Source organism: Talpa europaea (genome assembly GCF_964194135.1).
Source record: "Talpa europaea genome assembly, chromosome: 15".
Classification (NCBI taxonomy): Eukaryota; Metazoa; Chordata; class Mammalia; order Eulipotyphla; family Talpidae; genus Talpa; species Talpa europaea.
Genome location: NC_140083.1, coordinates 17,825,502 through 17,845,192, shown reverse-complemented (window position 1 = coordinate 17,845,192; position 19,691 = coordinate 17,825,502). Strand labels below are relative to the sequence as shown.

Below are 19,691 nucleotides of genomic sequence, written 5' to 3'. Positions count from 1 at the left end.
CCAGTAGGCCATTTAAGAAAATGGACTGAGTAGAAGGAATATTTCAAATGCTGAAGAGAACATGTTTTCAGGACCTCTGAAGCATCTTAGAAATACCCATTTACCTACCAATACACTGTAAGCTAATTACACTCAATTCCAACCAGTCATTCCACATTAAAGAAGGTCCCCGAAGAGCCGCCCGCCCCATGAGTTCACTTTGTTGGAATTACCGTAGGAACGTGATTGCAATCTAATTGAATCTTAAAATCTTCCGAATGCAAACTTTGCCCAGGTTCCAGTGGGTAAGAGACTGGGGCCCTGGAGCCTCCTGCTTGGTCCGAATTGAGACTTAACCACTTGCTGGAGGCCCCAAGCAGGTTCTTCACCATGTCAGCCTTGGCTTTATAGCCTCAGAGCTGGAAGAAGACTCTTTTAGGAGTGTTCTGAAGCAAAATGAGAAAATGCATGTGGTTGCGAAGCACTGAGCAAGCTGTCCATAAATGTTGGGCATTATTATTGTAAAATATTAATAAGAAAAGTGTTCTGTTGAACCCAATCTTCCTTCAGCCCTCAGAGGCCCCTGGTTCAGAAGGTTTTTATCCTTTAATTTCACCAGCCATCCAGATTCCAGCAAAACTGCATAATTGTGTATGTGTAGCTAGTTCCGAAATCTAATTAAACTTTGAATAAGATACACTGCTATGCCACAGGTTTTAACAGTGCTACTTAAGTTGAGACCCGAAAGCAGCACTTTAAATAGACTGTGCTTAGTTTAATGTTTAATGCAATCTTACAAGTAGATGCACAACATTTTTTTTTTTTTACTAACCCCTTCCTATCCCGAAGCAATCCCCCTTTATTAAGATTAATGAAATCTGCCTTCTGTTCTGTTTACTTGGTATAAATCATCGTACACTTTGGGGAGGTGTTGAGTGGTTATTTCTGGGGTGAACACTTTTCGCTTCCTACCATCCTAGCTTTGGCCACAATTGCTTTTAAGTGGGGCAGCAGGAACCTCACCTATTTCCGGGGCTCAGTCTTAAAGGCTGACCTCTGCCCACCACTGAAGCAGCAGCTCTGGGGAGGGGACCTGGAAATCCATGTTTTCCAAGCTCCTCCAGGGAATCCACATGCCCTCCATTTGGGAACCGTGGGCCAGTAGAAGGAGCACTGAACCAGGAGTCTTGCTAAGAAGCAGCAGACTGAGGCTTTAAATTCATCTCAGCCCCCGCGGGTATATCCCTGGGCATCTGTTTCCTACCACCAAATGAGGAATGTGGTCACTGGTTCTAAATTTTTTTGCCAGCTCTTTCTACAAGGATCTTGTGAGTCTTACTTGGAATCCTTTGGTCGGCGCCTTGCTCCTGCTGCTCTGGGGCATTAAGGGGGCGAAGCGTTCAGAAAATCTGGGCTCCCAGCCCAAAGAGCCCCCTTGAGCGGAGGATTCTGGGTCAAGATTTCGCAGTGCTGATTCAAGAGGATCTTGAGCACTTGGGATGGTGAGGGGGCGGCACGCTCACCGGGAGGAAGTGGCATGGAGCCAGTCGGCGATACTTTCATTTTCAGTGAAATAATCCATCTGGCGAGGAGGACCTAACTCTCCCCACCTGGTGCCCTGGGGGAGGGGTGGCCCTCACAGCCCTAGTCCTACTCCACATGTTGTTGATCAGACCCCATTGGCTCTGTGACCTCAGGGAGCCCCCCACACCCCAGCCTCCGAGGCTCTGTGGGTAATCAGAATTACTGCCATTTATCAAATGTTCCAGAAACCATGGGAAGAGCTTTGCTTGCCTTTTCTCATTTAATCCTCTGAGGTAAGTACTTTGTGACTGCTTTTCATCACGGGGGGGACGTCGGGACACATGGAATGAATGTGAGTTTCCTCAGATCCCACAACTAGCATGTGACCACGCCAGGGTTTGCGAGCACTTAGTCATCCCTCCTCCTGCTCTCCCCAGGCGAGGGCGCCTTCGCGCGGGCTCGGGGGTATTTACTGGGGCGCTCAAGCACAGACAGGGAAGCCCAGTCAGCTAGGCCGAGGGCCGTCTCGTGGAGGCAAGGATGATGAAGGGCCCAGAGTCCGTTCCTGGCGCAGAAGGGCAGGGGTGTTGGCAGTTGGGGAGGGTGGGCTCTGCCACAGGCCCCTCCCGGAGACTCGGTGCATCCCGGTCTGATGAGATGCCCATGGCCAGCAGGTGAGGACTAACTTGGAGCTTGGTTCAAAGAAATCTCATGGCCCCATGGCTTCCTCAGCCCACTGCACATCTGAATCCTCTGGGAAGGTTTTGAAACTCTAGAGGCCCAGGGCTCCCTTCAGACATCCTGCTTCTGTGGCTCTAAAGCAGGGCCTGCGTGGCATCATCTGTCCCAAGAACACAGAACCATGAACACAAAGAAGTCTGTGCTCTGCGGTGGTTTTTTTGCAGCACCATTTATCATAGGCGGGGACGCAGCCTCAGTGACCACCAGTGGGCAGAGCAAGGAGATGTGGCGCAGCCACACTGCCCGGTGCTGGTCAGCCCCAGCCGGGAGGAAACGCAGGCGTTTGCAGCGAAGGGGAAGGGGCTTGAGGAACTCCGTGCGGTACAGCACGTCAGCATGACGAGCACTGGAATTTACCCTGCAGGTGCCGGGCAAAGTAGAATACTTAGAAAGACTAGCAGACGCTCACCAACACCCCGAGGACCCGGAGGGGCAGTCGGCGGGCGCGGAGGGGCAGGGCATGCACGGGCCGGTGGGTGATAAAGTGGGGCCCACGCACCTGAAGGTTTCTACCAGAACCCCAGCGGATTCCGGTGGTGCTTACTTGAAGTCAGGAGCGTAGGGGTGGGCCACAGTGTAGGGGGAGCCGCTCCTCTTCAGGTGCCCTCGGGAGAATCCTGACAGCAGGGGGAGAGAGCCCTGGCTCTCCCGCCACCAGCCCCGAGGGCCCACCTCGAGCCCCTCACTCCAAGCCCTGCGGGCACCGCAGCCCCCCACGGGGGACTCAGCCCTGCAACCCCTGCAGGCACCGCAGCCCCCCACGGGGGACTCAGCCCTGTGGCACTGTGTGCTGGAGGGAAAGAGAGAAGCGGAGGTTCTGGATGTGTGGTCAGGCCACTGCCCGAGGGGGTGGAGGCAGAGAGCAGAGCGCAGCGTGAACCTCCACTTTCTGTGGCGAGCTGCTGGATAAGGGAAGTTTCTTACAAGAATTGAAATGTCATGTACTGGTCCCAGCAGTCTCCCCGCCTGGAAAGTTTCTAACATTCCCCCTCGGTCCTGCGCTCAGGGAAGAGACCAGAGGACTTGTCAGCGGGAGAGAGAAGTGACAGGGGGGCTCGGCGGGGCGTGGAGAGGCCCAGGGACGGGCGGGGAGAGGAGGAAGCGGGCGGCTAGGGAAACCCCAGGCTGACTGTCGTGGGCGAGCAGGCGGGGAGAGGACCAGGCAGGGAAGGCTGGGACCCCAGGAGACTTGAAAGAGGTCTCCCTTTACTGCTCAAGGGGCTGCAGTGAAGCGAGGCGGCGGAACCCTCCCTTGCAAAGCCAGGTGCGTTGACTCTGAAGCTTGACTTTGTAAACTGGCGCTTCCAGAGTTTTCCTCCTCACTTGGGCAGTTTGGCTTCCTAGTTCTGGCCCAGCTCTCCCTCCCCACGTACCTGCCTTAGTGTCCTTTGATCAGAGGCTCATTATTCAGCACACTAGGCTGGCATCAAGCCAGGAAAGGCAGGACCCTCACACCTCCCCCTTGGGCTGCTCCAGGTCCTTTTCAGCAGGTCCTTTTCAGCACAAAGTGGACCCCACACTCTGGGGTCCCAGGAGCAACAGGGGGGAAGTGCAAAGCAGGAATGTGAAGAAGGAAGCCAGCAGGGTGGATGAATGTTCAGGACCAGCCTGGCAGCGGTGCGCTAGCTCTGGTCCAGAGAGAGCAGGTGAGCTGGCCACCTGGTCCCGCTGCAGCAGAGGCCCCCAGGTGGGGCTGGCGGGCTCTGTCTGCGGAGGGCCCAAGACCCCGTTGGCACCCAGGGAGCCGCGGAGGCTCCAAAGGCCATTTCCTTTGTGAAAAGGTAACAACACCAAAAAAATCCTCCTCCTTGGCACACCTATGAGATGGGCTTCCATGTCCTTAGCAAGGCTAACTGTGTGCCTTTTTAGAAAATGTCATTTCTTTTCAGTGTGCTAAAAAAAAAAAAAAAGCTGTTCAATAGGAATGTAAACAAAGGTTAAACATCTGCCTCTACTAGCTGCATGATACAGGCATCAGCCAGCGGATGGGCACGGGGTACCACGCAGAGGTGCAGACGCCAGAACGTCAGTCATGCGGTGGCGCCTCCTCGGCGCGCGGTCAGTGTGTGAGCGTGTGAGAGACGTGGAGTGTGCTGTGGAGGGAAGGTGGTTTCCTTCCCACCCTCAGCGGGGTGGGGGGTGGCGTTCCACGTCGGCTGTTGGAAAACATGGCCTGCTGGAACCTGAATCCTTTGGAAAGCGTCGTGGAGGCCACAGGAAGCTAACTGTCCCTTTCGGGTCTTTTCCAAGGAGACGGTCGGAGAGCCCTTCTATTTGCTGGTGACGACTTTGAACCAGAAAATCAACAAGGGTCCCGTAGATGTCATCACTTGCAAAGCCCTGTACACCCTCAATGAAGACTGGCTGCTGTGGCAGGTCCCCGAATTCAGCACTGTGGTATGTGTGTGGCGCCGTTCTGCACCCAGCCTCGGAGCTCTGTCTGCCTGGGAATTTGGGGGGAGGGGGTACTTGAAATTAAATGTTCTTTCCTTCTGTGGGAGTCTCGTGCACTTAGTTAATGTAAAACAGTAGTTGATAAAATATTAACACGTGTTCACATAATAGATTTTAATTACTTGATGGGGGGAGAAAGGATCGGAACGATGCCTGGGACACTCATCAATTTCCAAAGATTTTAATATCAGGATGGCTTATAGCTTGCAGCATCGTCAAAGGAAATGCAAAGTACTCCCTATTCAGCACTTATAATTGCAATCAGGATTTCTCAAACGGCTCTGCTCTGGAAGACAATGTGTGAAGATATATTTCAACCAAATTGAGGCCGTCTTATTTTAGAACGATAACACAAGACAAATTCCACCGTGTTCCCCATGCAACATGACGCCCTTCCTTTATTTTCGTGGATTAGTTACAAATGTTTGGTGTCATGCACTTAATGTTCTGTGATCTCATAGATATTTTTAGAGGAACACCGTAAATCACTGCAAGACTGCCTGCTGCTGGAGGGTTTCACCCACTTGAGAACTTGCTTTTCACCCACCCCACCCTACCAGCCCACCCGCTGCCCTTCCTAAAGAAAGGGAATTTCTCGCACATGCAGGAATTTTAGAGAGCCAGGCATGGAAGGTATCTCCGAAATTACTTAGGAATTTTCTGGTCTTCCCTGGTAACGGAGACTTGGGAAAGGGATGACTGGGTTTTGGTTTGATTGTTAGCTTTATGGAGCCTGTGGTCTGCTTCCAGTCTCGCTAGTGGAGGAGAGATGACAGGGGGCTTTGGTGTGTCTCAGTCAGGGGGCTGAGGCTCGGAGTCTCCTGTGGCTTTGCTCTGGATGGCAGGGCTGCGTCACCCTGGAAGAATTCATCCTCTAATTGGAGAAGGCTCCGCTTTGCTGTAGACCGTGTCACGGTTCCGTCCTCTGGCCAGGCCACAGCAGACGTCAGCTGGTTGGAGCGTCGTTGTCAGCGCTCCTCATCTGCTGCCTCGAGAGGAAAACCCAGCAGAAACCCAACTCCTCTCTGTCCATCCTAGAGATGCAGTGGTTCTCAAACTCTAGCACCAGGCCCACCTAGAGAGCTCATAAAGCACCAGTTGCAAGGCAGTGTCCCTGAGTGTCTGATTTAGTAGGTCTGGGGTGTGGTCGACGAATGTGCATTTGTAAAGCACCCCCTACAGATATGGGGGGAGGGGCTCAGGCCCTGGACTACTAGATTCTGGCCGCTGGCCCTGGTAGCTCTGGGACATTGGGCATCTTCTGAAACCTCTCTGTGCCTCAGTCTCCTCCTCTGAAAGATGGACATGATCATGGTGCCTGCCAGTTGCATGGGGTACTGCAAAGCCTGGGAGGGCTGATGTTTCTATGAAGCACTTAGAACACTGCCCGGAACGCGAGCGCTAAGTGAGGCATTGTGAAGTTTGACTCATATCTCCTGGGGCAGAGGAGAGAGATGCAGCTCCAATCAGACCAAGGCCTGGGCCTTCCCTTGGGGCTGATAAATCAGAATCTCTAGGGACGGGGCCCAGGAATGGAGAGAATTTTTTGAACTGCAGCAAATGTGTGTCCAGCATGGGCACCGCTGGATGTCGTGGAGCACGAAAAGGTGAACTTTGCGTCAGGGCCTCTTAGCTCTCTTTGGACTTTGGCCCTAACCCAGATGTTCACGCTGATGGTGCAACATGTTAGAAGCCCCAAATGGTCCCAAAGACAGATGTCAGCGCTGTGTGGACAGGGGAATCCAGAGTATTTCATGAAACTTGATCCCAGGCAGGACGGTGAGGCAAGGAGACAGCACCGGGAGTGGGGAGGTCAGATGTCAGAGCAACCTTTGAGGTCTCTGTCCTTTCTAAAGCTTTCTGTCTGAACACTTCTCCCTCCTTTCATCCTGAAACTTTATTTATTTCACAGTCAGCTAAGACCGTGTGCTTCTGATTTAACACTCAACTCATCATCAAAACGTTCCTTGATGTTGGAGACATTCGTATCGCCGGTTGGATTCTCTTTTCCTTTACCGCCTCTGGGGAAAAGGCTGGTGGAAAACGATGATTTTTAGAAATCCACATGAGTCTTCCTTTTTGAGTCCAGCTTCGAGTTGAGAATGGAAAAGGGGTGGGCCGCTGGTTTCTAGGGGCCTTGCCGTTAAAGACGATTTTGAATGCCTTGTACTGGCCTCGTCCAAACCTCTGGCCCGCGGTAGGTGACTTGAGAGAAACTCGAGCGACGGCAGGGGACCCCCCTGTGCCTGTGCGGTGAAATGCTAGCGGAAGGCCACTCTGAAAAATTTCAGGTTTTGTCTTGCCTCTCAGACAAGACCCCCCAGGTTAACCAGACGTACATTTTTCTTCTTTCCTGTCTCCCCTCCCCCGGCCCAACCCCTTCTCACTGGCCTTCTCCCACCTCCCTCCCAGGCATGTGCCCCCAAAGGTCTGAGGTCTTGATCGTCTAGATTTTCCTGAGGTAGTTTATGTCATTGAAAGCTAAGGGGTGGTAAACAAACCGGAGAGAGACTATGTGTGTGTGTGTAGAATCTTTCAAGGAAAGAAAAGTCAATGAAAAAGTCAAAAGCAGCCACAGGAAAGACTTGAAATGACAGAGCCGGTGCCGTGTTGGGGACCCATTTACAGAGAGGCCCCCACACTGCTGCTGGGTGAAATGTTCAGAAACACAGCACCTCCTGTGACAACCTAAAAGTTAGGCTTCACACCTCTAAGATTAGGATGTGTTCTCCCCGAGGTGTGGGGTATTTTCTGGAACATAAAGACATCCTGCCAATTTCTTACACATGCAGTCATTATCCTAACAAATGGGCCCCGGGAGTCATTCTTTGCTGCAGCCTTTGCCGAGGAGAGAAACTCCTCAGTCTTTCCTCAAATGGAAGCGAAGCTCCATAGAGTCACCCCGACTCTAGTGTCAGAAGAAACCCTCCTTCTCTGGCCAGGCTTTGCAGGCCGGGGATCACTAGGCAGCTGTCCTGGCGTCATCCTCCAAGCCTGAGCCTCGGGGAGGTTTGCACACACAGGACTGAGATTTGACAGCTAGCAGCAGCAGCCCGACTGCCCCGGGGGTTCCCTGCATTGCATAATTTTAGACACATTCACTCTTGTGGCTGGAGACTCTCAGGCCACCCTCAGAGGGCCTGGTTTTAGAGCAGGTGGCCTGAAACTTGGGAGGAGCGAGTGAAGGCATAAGGATTTCAGTTTCAGGAGAGTAGATACCGCCTGGGAGAAGGACCATGTGCTTCACTTCTAGAAGGAGATGAGAAAACCCAATAACTCGTAGCAAGTGTGCTGAATTAGCAAGAGAAGCTTGACTTGTAATCAAAGTGAAGTGAGAGATGGTGTTTTGAACTCTTAAGCCAGGAAATGAGCTTGCCAATCTGCTGTAGCTGAGAGAGAGCATCTTGGCACCCTGGGAGACAGCGTCCCGGCACACACATTATTGTCGACGTTCTCATGTCTATAAGAAAGCCTTTGGGATTATTAGAAATTCTCCAAAAAGCACAGATACATGCCTGCAGACATCTTAATATGCCCCACTATGATTCAGTGAAGGTTTATGCCAACCCACACCAATCTGTCTTTTTTCCTCAGTAGTTACCATTTTGGGACAGTCATGTCTGATAAAATATCTCACAAGCAGAGCTTTCTCTAGCAGGGATTTCTTGCCTACTTGCTGCCTTGAACTTGGTGCTCTCCCGACCTCTCCCAGCTCCTTCTGTTCCATTTAGTCTGTCCTTTCAGAGGATCCATTATCCCCGTAATTAAACAACCCACTGTCCCGATTAAGTCATTCTCTGTTACCTCAATTACATCCATTGTTCATTAAATCCTGATGTTTGCACTTCAGCAATCTTGTTTTTAATACTCCTAGCATTTGTGGAGAAACAGTGAAGTTAATTAACAATTCTTGAGCTTCCCCTACCCCCTTTTTCTCTCTACATAGTGCAAATCATTTCCATTATGACTTGCAATAATACCGAAACCATGACTAACTTCATAGTTACTGTTCTGAGCTTCCCGATCAAAGACGTGAAACCATTTTTTTTAATGATCATTTTAGGTAAGTCATTCCCTAGTTGATGGAAAGCAGTCGAAAATGAAAAATTAGTGTTAAATGAATGCTTGAAATGACTTTCATACCCTTACTTCTCACACTTATAATCTTGGGATTAAAAATAATTTAGTTACCTAAATACAAAAGTACTTAATTTTCTTCTTTATGGTTCAAACGTGATTCTATTATTTCATTGTTAAGGATCCTTATTTATACTTGTACCCCTTAGAGAATGGTAGCTTTTATAGCAAATCATGGTGGAAATAAAAGACTTTATTTTTTAGATTCAGGCATTGTCAAAGTTAGCCTTCTATCTGGAGTTACTGTTATTTAGAGCAGGGACCAGCAGACAACAGCCTGTGGGCCAAGTGTGGCCCTGCTGCTGACTGTTATAAATAAAGTTTTATTGGAACACAGCCATGGCCATTCATTTGATATGCTCTATGGCTATTTTCCTGCTGTAGCAGCAGAGCTAAGTAGTTGAACAGGGATCATAGAGACAGCTGGCCTTTCACAGAAAGTTTGCCAGCCCTTAACCTAGAACCTGATATAATAAAGAACTAGAATCCTCCCTCCCACCAACTCCTAAGTCTTGACCTTTTTGCTATCCTGCAAGGAGAAAACCTCACCGCTCTCCATAAATCTGAAACTCATGGGGCTCTTTGCCAGGTACCAAAATACTGTGAAATAGTCATGTTAAACCTAAAATACTGAAATCAAACATTTGGGGGCTAAATCTGACAACTTCTCACTTGATTCAATCAGCATAAGCAAATATTAACAAATGCCAGCAGGTTTAGAAAAATTTTGAGAAACTTAAACTTGAAGAAATTCTCTCTCCATTGAATTTTTTTCCTTCAAGATGGAAGAACGCCTTCTTAGAAAGAACCTCATTATCTGTTGGGGACCAAGGGGAGGAGCAGGAAGACAAAACTCCTTGGTCCCTGAAACTTCGGGCTCTCAGTCTCGGAGACAGGAGGATGGAGAGGCTGGGCAGGCAGGGGCAGCAGGCAGCATCTGGGTGGGCATTGCAGGGAGAAACCCCAGAGCAGAGGCTCCGCTGAGACTGTGTTTTACTCATGCTGCTCCCACTCAACTTCTCCAGCGGTGCCTCCCCTGTCCACCCTCTGTTTCCTCCCCAACTCCCTCTCTGCCCCCCTCCCTCCTCCATGCCCCGCTAGCTCAGGTGGACACAAGAACCAAACTCTTCTCTTGACCTTCGTTTGCCTCTGAAATGAAATTAGAAATATTTTGCAGATTTTATTTAATGAAAGCAATTGTGGGCCTCCGACCTTTATAGCCACGTTGCTGCTCTGTAATAAACTCCATCGAAATTACTTTCTAAGCTTTTTAAGGTATTGCAGAAAGGCCGTCGCCACATCCGTGCCCTTCTTAGCCAGGAATACGGTTGAGTCGGTGAAGCAGCCGCATCATCCTAGCCCCATGGGTCTGTGGGGAGAGTATGAAAATGGCTCTTCCCTGCTTTGGATTCCGCCCCCCGCCCCCTAGTGCCCTGCAGCCTTGCTTTTCCTACCGCCCTGGTAGCGTGCAGGGGCTGTGTGGGGGGCTGGGAGAGCAGGCCCACGGCCAAGCGCCCACAGGCTGGGCAGCTCGGTGCCCAAGAGGCACGCCTGGGAGCCCGTGTGGGCGCAGATCCAGGCCCGGCTGCTGTACTCGCCAGCTGGGGACCTCGGGCAAGTCACTCGGCCTCTCGAAACCTGTCTCCTCATCTGTAGCCAGTGCTCATAAACCCTAACCTGTGCGTTTGCTGTGAGGTGAGGAAATTGTGTATGTGAGAGGTTCAGCCGGCACGGCAGGCAGAGCAGGTGCTCGTTACTTTATGATAGTTTTTCTCTTCCGAGCAGTTTTTCTTGTCAACGCTCACGTCTACGGAGCAGAAAGTACCCCCTCACCCTTCTTTTTGTTGCTTCTTTATTGGTGGTGGAAACGCTGGGGGGAGGGGGGTTCATGAGCTGATCCATCATCATGAAAAGCATTTCTTAAATGCTTGGGTGCTTATGTTAACATTAAAACTGTCACCCTGAACCCCTCTCTCTGGGCATTGGTCACGCTAGCGGCCAGCACCTCCTTGGGCAGAGGTGGCAGGAGCAGAGGTGGCAGGAGTCCAGTGGGAAACCTGCAGGACTCCCAGCGGGGGGGCTGCTCTGGGACAGGCTTTACAAGACCTGTCCTTCCAGTCTGGGCCTTTCTCTGGAGGCTGGGCCCCGAGCTCTCCAAGTTTCTTTCTGCCACCCTCTCTCCGTACCAGGGATGTGCTCCAGTCCATTAGGGTGCAATGAATTCAGCGGCGAGGAGCACAGACGCGAGATACCTGTGGCTTAAGCAACAGAGAAGTCTGTTTCTCTCCGATGTGAGATTCTTGATGGGGTGCAGCGCTGCTGCGCACCCCAGCTCCTCCTCTCGCCATCCTCAGCTCACCTCACGACCTAAGGTATTTGCTCCCCGCAGCCTACTTCCACCTTCCAGCCCACAGGACCGAAGTGGGGCAACTGGAAGGGACACGAGCTGTCTTTCGACCAAGTTCCCGCCGGCCGCCCCCATCACATCCGCTCACGCTCCCTGGCCAGAATTTAGTCCCGCGCCGTAGCCGGCAGCGAGGGAGGCTGGGAAGTGTCATCCTTATTCTGGGTGAAAATGAGCTCCAGAAAATTGCCTGTGGATGGCAGTTTTAACCGTGGGGTGCTCCAGATTGAGTGGGTCCTGTGGGTGCCAAGCCAAGGTGAAGGTCAAGCATCCTCTGCCAGGTTGTCTCTGCCCGACTTGGGCTCTGGTAGCGATCATGCAGACCCCCGGGCCCAGGGGGACTGCCCTTCCAGCATCTGTTTTTGGGACTGGCTTTTGGCTTCAGGGCTCAGAGTATGGATGTTTCCTAATTATTGAGCCGCACTGGCTCTGTGATCTTGGATCTGAACCTCTTTGTGTCTCAGTTTCTTCATCTGGTAAATGAGGCTAATAATAGTAGCCACTATTGTGAGGATTAAATGAATTAGCAGAGCACTTAAGACAATTCCCACAGCTTGGTAAGTGTTCGATAAGTGCAACCTGTTCTTATTAGAAACCGAAACCAGCATTCTTCTCTTGTCCATTTTGTCTATAAATAGTGCAGGGCTTCTCTCTCAGATGGCAGGTAATGGTTTTGGAAAAGACAAGCCTGGTTCCTCAAGTCACCCACCGTCCATTCTATGCAAAGGAAGTGGTATTCTTTATCCAGACTTCCTGACCTGGTGGACTGATTTAAAGACTAAAGCTCGCTGCTCACCTGTCTAATCAGAATCAAAGCCAAGTGTCCGCGTGGTCCAAACACCTTCCCTGATTTCTTCCTTTGGAAAAACCCCCTCTGTGTTTAAAGTACGCTCTGTCTGAGCCCCCTAAAGCACTCCTCCTGTTTCTACTATTTTCTCCCCGATATTAGAGGTCACATGCACATCCCCCAATGGTCCCATGTCTCCATAGATGACCCAGCAGGTTTTACTTTGTGTCATCTACAATGCCCTGCATACAACAGGTGCCAAGTTTGGGTGTCAGTAAATGACACCAAGAGTGAGCCCTGTCAGGCTGAGTGCAGTCAGCTGTAAGAAGAAAATCTGATCAAGGGCACCTGAAATAGTCAGAGCGTGGAATTGCATCTGAGGGCAGAAAGTGTGCAAGAGCAGCCCCAAAGCGGGCCCATCCATCCAGCACTATCAGCTCCCGGCCCTCTCAGGGGGCCTCCCTCCTAGTCACAGAGTAGCTGCCACAGCTCCAAGCACTGATCTCCCCACGTATTAAAGTAGAAACTCTTTCCCTTTATGTCACTGGCCAAAACCAAGTACCATGGCCAGTCCCTGGAGAGGGAGAATTGGGGTTGTCACCAATCGTGGGTCCTAAGCTAGGCTGGGCTCCCTGCTGTCGATAACTGACTCGTTAGCAGAAAAGTCGTGCTAGCCACTGTGCGGACAGCCAGCCGTATCTGTTGCCCGGCTTTGCCGGCACTTTCATGTCAAGGAAATGGAGAAAGCAGAGCAATTCCTCTTCATAGAAGGGAGTAGATTTCCGGAGGAGAGACCAGCGCACATTTAGAGCACCCTACTAGCCGTTCGTGAGTATTTGGAAGTTGCCGTCGCATAGATTTCAGATCACGCTCAGTTTGCAAAACATCTTCCTGTTTGAAAGGCAGGATCACCAAGTGTTTAAGGACATGGACAGAGCTAGGGAAGCAGCACCTGCTTCTGCCATTTTTTTGGCCAGAATTGCTGGGTGATCTTGTGCGTTTATTTAACCTCTCTGGCTCCGTTTCCCATCTGCAAAATGGGGATAGCCACAGGCTCTGTGTCAAGGTTCTTTCTGAGATGTAGGTACTAATGCAGACATCGTTTACCACAGTGTTTGCACACAGGAAACACCTTGTAATTTGCTATTCTTCCAAGTCTTTATTTCATGATCTGGACACCCCTTTGGGATAGAAACAATGAGAATGTTAAGGCTCAGAGGAGGTGGATGACTTGCCCACCCTCCCATAGCTGGTGCACAGGGGGGTGTGGTCCACGTGGTGCGTGCAATGTGTTCAGGGCCCTCAGCCCTCCAGGCCCCCTCCTCCCCTGGTCTGTGCACGCTTGCTGAGGGCCACACTGGCCTGAAAGTTGTCTCACGGGTGATGTTTCCTTCCCCGTGTGCTGTGAATTGTCTGAGAACGCAGACTGTATCCCAAGGCCTCGCTTAGGCCCCAGCCCCTAACGCCAAGTGGGGCACAGGGAAGGCTCTGCTTAGCTGGATGGGTTTTGAACAGGAGCTGGAGAGATGGAGCTTCAGTGGGGTGCTTCCCCAGGGGAAGAGGGGTGGGTGTGTGCCTTCCAAGCCCCAGACTGGGGTTAAGAGGCGGGGAGACTCCGAAAGCGCCCCCTGACTACACTGAAGCTTTAGGAAACTGTGCACCACGCATTAGCAGCAGAAAAAACGAATACAAATCAATTTGTGTCTGAATTTACTCTCAGAATTCCCTGTGGACTCTATAAAATACCGTATTACCTATTTCTACTCACCCATCTAGCTGTGGAGGCAGTGGCAGATTTACATTATTTTCCATCCACTAAGATTTTTTTTTTTTTTTTTTTTTTGCTTTTGGTTATGTTTGTAAGAACATTTATTGCCTATAAAGAGGTGTTTTCATTAAAGACAACAGTGCCCTTTAGGTAGTCACAGAATGTTATTTCACAAATACTTATAAAACTATTAAACAAGCTGGGATGCTGGGGCTTCTATTAAAAGGTGCTTTCCACTCATCTTTATCTCCAGAAGCCCCATGAAATTGCTTAACTACTACGTCTCCCACTGGGAGGAGACCGACTGGGGAAAAATGTGGGAGATGGACAAGGCTGCAGAGTGTGGGGAGCGGGACTACGCTGTACCCCTCCACCCTCTCCCGAGCGCCCCATCTGCCCTGGGGATCTAGCTCAGGAGTTTGCTTTCAGCCTGATCCAGGAGGCCTGGAGCGTTGCTGGCTTGCAGAGGGAACCCAGAGGGGTGAGGGAGGCCACGGTAGGCGGGGGGGGGGGGGGGGGGACCCCTGGCTGAGAGGCTCTCGGGGGTAACTCCCTGCCTTGCCACTTACTAGCTATGTCCAGAGCAAGTAACGCGGCCCCTTTGCCTTGGAACGTGTTTGGGGGGTGTCTGACCCCAGAGGGTTCAAAAATATGTCACTCAAAAGGGAGGAAACGTGAGGACACTGGCACAGGGCTTCGCCACGCCGGTTGCTTCCAGATCCTTGTCCTGGGACTGCCCCTCCGCTGGGCACTCCCTGGCCGCATCCGGGCGTGTGAGCAGAGGCTCTGGGATCCCAATGAGCGGGCGACGGGCCCAGAACTGGAGTGTGCTCGGGGGCAGGCAAGGGAGCCCGGCCGCTCCAGGAAGGAAACGCACGGGCCAGAGCGAGATGAGCCGGTAGCTCAGCTCAAACGCCAGCGCTCTGAGCCTGAATCACTTGCTAGGCCTGGCCCCAAGTCCGCTCTTCTGTCACTGCCAACAGGACCGCAGGGCCAGATTTAAAGGCAGCGAAGACATGTCATGAGAACCCCCCGAAGACACGTCTTCAGGCACCTCTTTTCCACAGCAGGGTCATAAATCATGTCTCCCACGTGCTCCCAGGCCAGACACTGTCCCGCGCACCGGGCCATCATCGTAGGGCCCCCGGCGCGGTTACTGTGACCATCCCCACCTCGTGGGTGCGAAGCGGGCTCGCGAGAGGCTCCCCGGCTGGTTCGTGATGGGCTGGGATTGGCCCGGGCACCGAGGCCAGAGCGGATGGCCAGCCCTGTCCCGGCGGCTGGCAGCGTGCTCCGGCCCCAGCAGAACTGGGGAGAGCCGGGTCGGAGTGCGAGCTGCTTCCCAATGAAGCGGGCCACGGGGTGACTGTGTGTGCTAACCGTGCAGCGGGGGTGCTGTTCCGCCTCATCACCTGCCGGCACCTAGGGCGTCCCATGCCCTGGCCCTGTGTGGGCACCGTCCCGTGTCTCTCCACCGCCTGCGAGAAGGCGGGCACAGCCATTATACCCATTTTGAAGCTGAATTGGCCCTAGAACCCCCATTCTCCAAATACTTGTTTGGATTTTTAAAACATTTTCATCCGGTCGTCATTTCACATCCCCTTATCACCAGTGCCCACGGCGCCCCATCCCTTGGATGCCAGGATGGCCGAGGTGCCTAAGCATCTCCACTGTATGTGCTGCTCATCACACAATACCCCCCCCTCCCCCGGAGCCCCCTCTCGCGGGCTCTCCAGCAGGTAGAGCTGTGTTATTTTAGGCCTGTTTATTTGGTCTCGGAGTAAACCCGAAATTGCCTTTAAATCCGCTTGGAAGTATTCCCTCGTCGTATGTGTTCACACATTCTCAGAGGCCTGCCTCCCCCCGTTCGCCTGACTCGGAGGTTTTGTTGCACTGGGAGAATGGTAACTGACAAAACGTTAAGTAATGGCGCTGAAATGTAAAGTAATTAATGCAAGAATAATAGTACAGGGTGGGGATCTCGGCGTTTTAATGAGAGCTCAGGAAGCTGCCTGACTGCAGACGTGAAGCTGGAGGGAGCGCGCGCTGGCGTCATTAGTGCTGAATATTAACAAGTGACCTCTGAGCACGATCGATGCTGGGACCTCGTCTCCTTTCCTGCCACCCGGAACCTCACCTCTGCGACTCTGGGGTGCTGTTAATAGAAAAAGATAATCACTAGGTCACTGGTCTGCCCTCATCTGCTGTGGAACCTTTCCAAAGATTTTTGAGGGTGCAATTAGAAATCACTCTTTTTAAGAATGTGTGTATATATGTGTGTGTATTTTTATTCTCACATATTTATTCAATGCCTGCTCTATAATGAGAGTTTTAACTTTGTTTTCCTTTCCATTATCACGGAAAAGAATGGATTATGGAAAAAAGATGAAAGTGGTATAATGCGATATGGTGTTTGCTAATGTGCTGTCAGAGGTATTAGGTCTTGCCAAGGTTTGTGTCTTTTATGAATGCCTTTCAGATTGCAATTATCTAATAGACTTGGAAACCCGTTTGTATTCCTGCAGGCATTAAACGTCGTCTTTGAAAAAATCCCAGAAAATGAGAGTGCAGATGTCTGTCGGAATATTTCAGTCAACGTTCTTGATTGTGATACCATAGGCCAAGCCAAAGAAAAGATTTTCCAAGCATTCCTAAGCAAAAACGGCTCTCCTTATGGACTTCAGCTGAATGAAATCGGCCTTGGTAAGGCAACTCGAGCTCTCGTCCCAACCCCCCTGGCATCACCCCCACCCCAACCCCTCCACATAACACTTCTGTGGCGGATGCTTCCATGATGCGGGTCGCCCCTGGGGAGCATGTCCAGGGGCCAGGAGGCAACACTGCTGTCCTGGGAGCATCCTGATTCGTGACCTAGAAGCATAAGCCTTCAGAGTTGCTGTTGTCCAAATGTTACGTTTGTAAATCAGATGCCCAGATTGCTAACCCTGACACCCGGCGGATTCACCTTGCATCAAGAAGTACAGGAAGGTGTAAACCCTGTGCCCTCTGTATGTGTTGCATTTCACATTGGCATTTGATTTGTTTGTTGACACTGAGTGTGTCATTAGTGGGTGGCTCAGACTCGGGGTGTGAACTCCAGCACTCTAGAAAGGTCATCTTCCTCTCTGCTAATCACGTCCTGCATTAAGTATATTCTCCATCCTCCCCCAACAAGCAGCAGCATCTGCTGTGAATTCATTTTCGGGCTCTATTGGTATACTGCAAAGGCGAGCATATGCATGAGCGAGCTAACAGGGCTCCACTTCACTCAAATGTTCATCAACATTTTAAAGTTGAGCTCCACGCAGCCCTCCCAGGAGACTGTCGTGGGATTTTATAGCAGATAATGGGACAGAAAAGAAGAAGAAAATTGTAGCAGTGACAGGCAGCGTAACAAGGTTCACCTCCCTGATGTACAATTGTAGCCTCCGCTAAGCAGGCAATTAAAATCATCCCACCCCGCTCGGCAAGTCCACCCTCCTGGTAAAAGGCCACCGAGAAAAGCCCGGAGGCAGGGGCTGAGGAATGTGGGGGAACCGTGCGGCCTGCACAGCGACCGGTGACTTGGCGCGGCCTCTTTTCCGTTGGGTGGATTGATGGTCACTTGAATTCATGTGGTCAGATGCGGGGGGTCACTTGAATTCATGTGGTCAGATGCGGGGGGTCACTTGAATTCATGTGGTCAGATGCGGGGGCAAAGCCAGAGACCACGTGACCAGGATCTTCAGTCCCTGCCCTGAGCCGGCTTCTCCCAACCGTGGCTCTGACCGCAGACAGGCACGTTTCCCACAGGGAAAGCAACCTGGGGCCTCCGTCCTGCCACGGCCCCGTGGTGGAACACCCCTCGCGGGCGTGGGCCCCTCAGGTGTTCTGCTCTGACGCGGGAGGGCAGGGAGCAGGACCAGCTGACCCGAAGCTTCACACTGTGCCCTGGTGGCAAACGGGACACAGCGCATCAGCCATGGCAGGCTTCTGTGCGTCGGTGGATATCCCAAACTACCTCCAAGGCTGATCTCGGAAAACTGAGGCCAAAACCAAACCCCGCCATACATTGTATTGAATTCCAATAGCAGAAGCAGCTGTGCTCAGTCCTTGTATCGCAGAGGCTCGCAAACCCAGATGCCCAGGGGGACAGGAAGTATCATAAATAGGGGGTGTCAGCCTGCCTAGGACAATAGGAAGTGGTGAGGTCTGACTTAATTTGGAATGATTTACGGCCCCATCCAAGGAGGCATTGCGGCTGAGATTTAGCTGGTTGTGCCGTGCGGGCCTGTACGGTCAGTGTTACCAGACGGTCTGATTTTTTTTCTTTTTAAGAGAAATCAGAAGTCCAAGCTTTTATATTGCAACAGCCCTATTTTTAAATGTCACTAAATTGACATGTGTAAGATACTGCAAATTCACAAGAAGAAAACACACATTTGTGGGCCACATTCTGGCCCGGGGGCACATTTCTGCAAAGGAGTTTGAACCCCGAGGAGAGGAACCTAGACCCCCAGTGTGTCCCCCCACGTCTTCCCCCAGCGCACGCACAACGACCTGAAGCGTACAGGTTCACAGCGCGCCCACTGGCGAGCACGCGAGCACGTGTGTGAGCATACAGATTGGCTTTGGGAATTTTATGAAGAGCTTAGTCCCCTGCAGATGCATTATTTTGCCTTCATTTGGCTTCACTTCCAGGCTTAGCCTCAGTAAAAGCTTCAGGGAAGAGTGGTCTTAAAAGGGAGAGCCCTACAAACAATTAACAGACCTCGGGCTACCAGTCTTGTTGACATCTCTCTCACCCTTCAAACAAATATTTACTTTAGTTTTAATCTATTTATAACTAATTGCTACAAAAGGAACAGGGTAGTACTTAATTTTTCATTGTAATTTTAAAAGAACAAAATGTCCCTTTGTTGTCCCCCCAGAGCTTCAGGTGGGCACACGACAGAAAGAACTTCTGGATATTGACAGTTCTTCAGTGATCCTTGAAGATGGAATAACCAAGCTGAACACCATCGGTCACTATGAGGTAAGAAGGGCATTTAATTCCCCCACTTCTAACTGGGTTAGATGATCTATAGCACCGCGTACATGTTTCCTTCTAGGGGCTCTCGCGCTTATTCTGGCAGCACATAGAATTAAAAAAAGCTATAGGACTTGCATCCATTTTCTGGGCTGGTGTGCAGTGGCTAGTTTGGGTAAGGGGAGGCAGTTGTTTTCCTTACTTGCTCGTGGAGCAGAGCACGTGAACAGGGCCTTGTGGCCCACTTGTCCAGCGTCCACCCTCTGCAAGGGCTCCTGTTTTCGCGTCACCTAATCACCGTCCACCTGCAGTTTAGGTGGGAAACTGGGCCTTGACAAGCATCTCAGGCCTCTAGAAGCATGTGTCTCAGCAGTCATAGAAGAGTTATCATTTAGCTGGACACTAGACAGCTATTCAAATCCTAAGTCTTTCTGTGTCCACAGTGTTCACAATGCACCGTATAACCTTTTATATAGGACCTCCTTTTTCTGAAGAGGTTCTGCATTTCCTAGTAACAATATTCAGCAATACTTCCTTTGACCCCTGATCCACGTGCTGGGTGAATGTCAAGGTGGGTGAGGGGCAGACATGACCTCCCAGAGAGCTGAGTGCTAGAGAAGCAGGGGTGAAAGGCAGGAAGGTGCCTGGGCCAGCTGGGACACTGGGAGTCGTTCCGCAGCCATATTGAAATCTTTGTGTTTGTATATACTATGCACCTCACACGTGTCTTTGCCGTGTCCACTATGTGCTAGGGGCTGGGGAAGCAGGAGGAACAAAGGCCGGGTTCCTGACCTGACGGAGCTCCAGCCCCTTAGAACAGGTGGACAAGGGAGGAGACAAGTCATGCCGCAGCACCCTAACAGTGCAGTAGTGTTCTTTGTGGCCTGGA

General features: G+C 51.4%; 1 protein-coding gene across 1 annotated transcript in view; it reads left to right on the top strand.

The window, feature by feature from the left end:
* The window catches only part of PLXNC1 (plexin C1), a gene marked incomplete at its 5' end in the record, with an annotated part of 141,038 nt that overhangs the window by 104,090 nt on the left and 17,257 nt on the right, over positions 1 to 19,691 (top strand). The window contains 3 exons of the mRNA XM_084255964.1: positions 4,495 to 4,641; positions 16,320 to 16,497; positions 18,705 to 18,808. Coding sequence (XP_084112090.1) covers positions 4,495 to 4,641; positions 16,320 to 16,497; positions 18,705 to 18,808 — 429 coding nt within the window. The remainder of the gene's footprint in view (positions 1 to 4,494; positions 4,642 to 16,319; positions 16,498 to 18,704; positions 18,809 to 19,691) is intronic.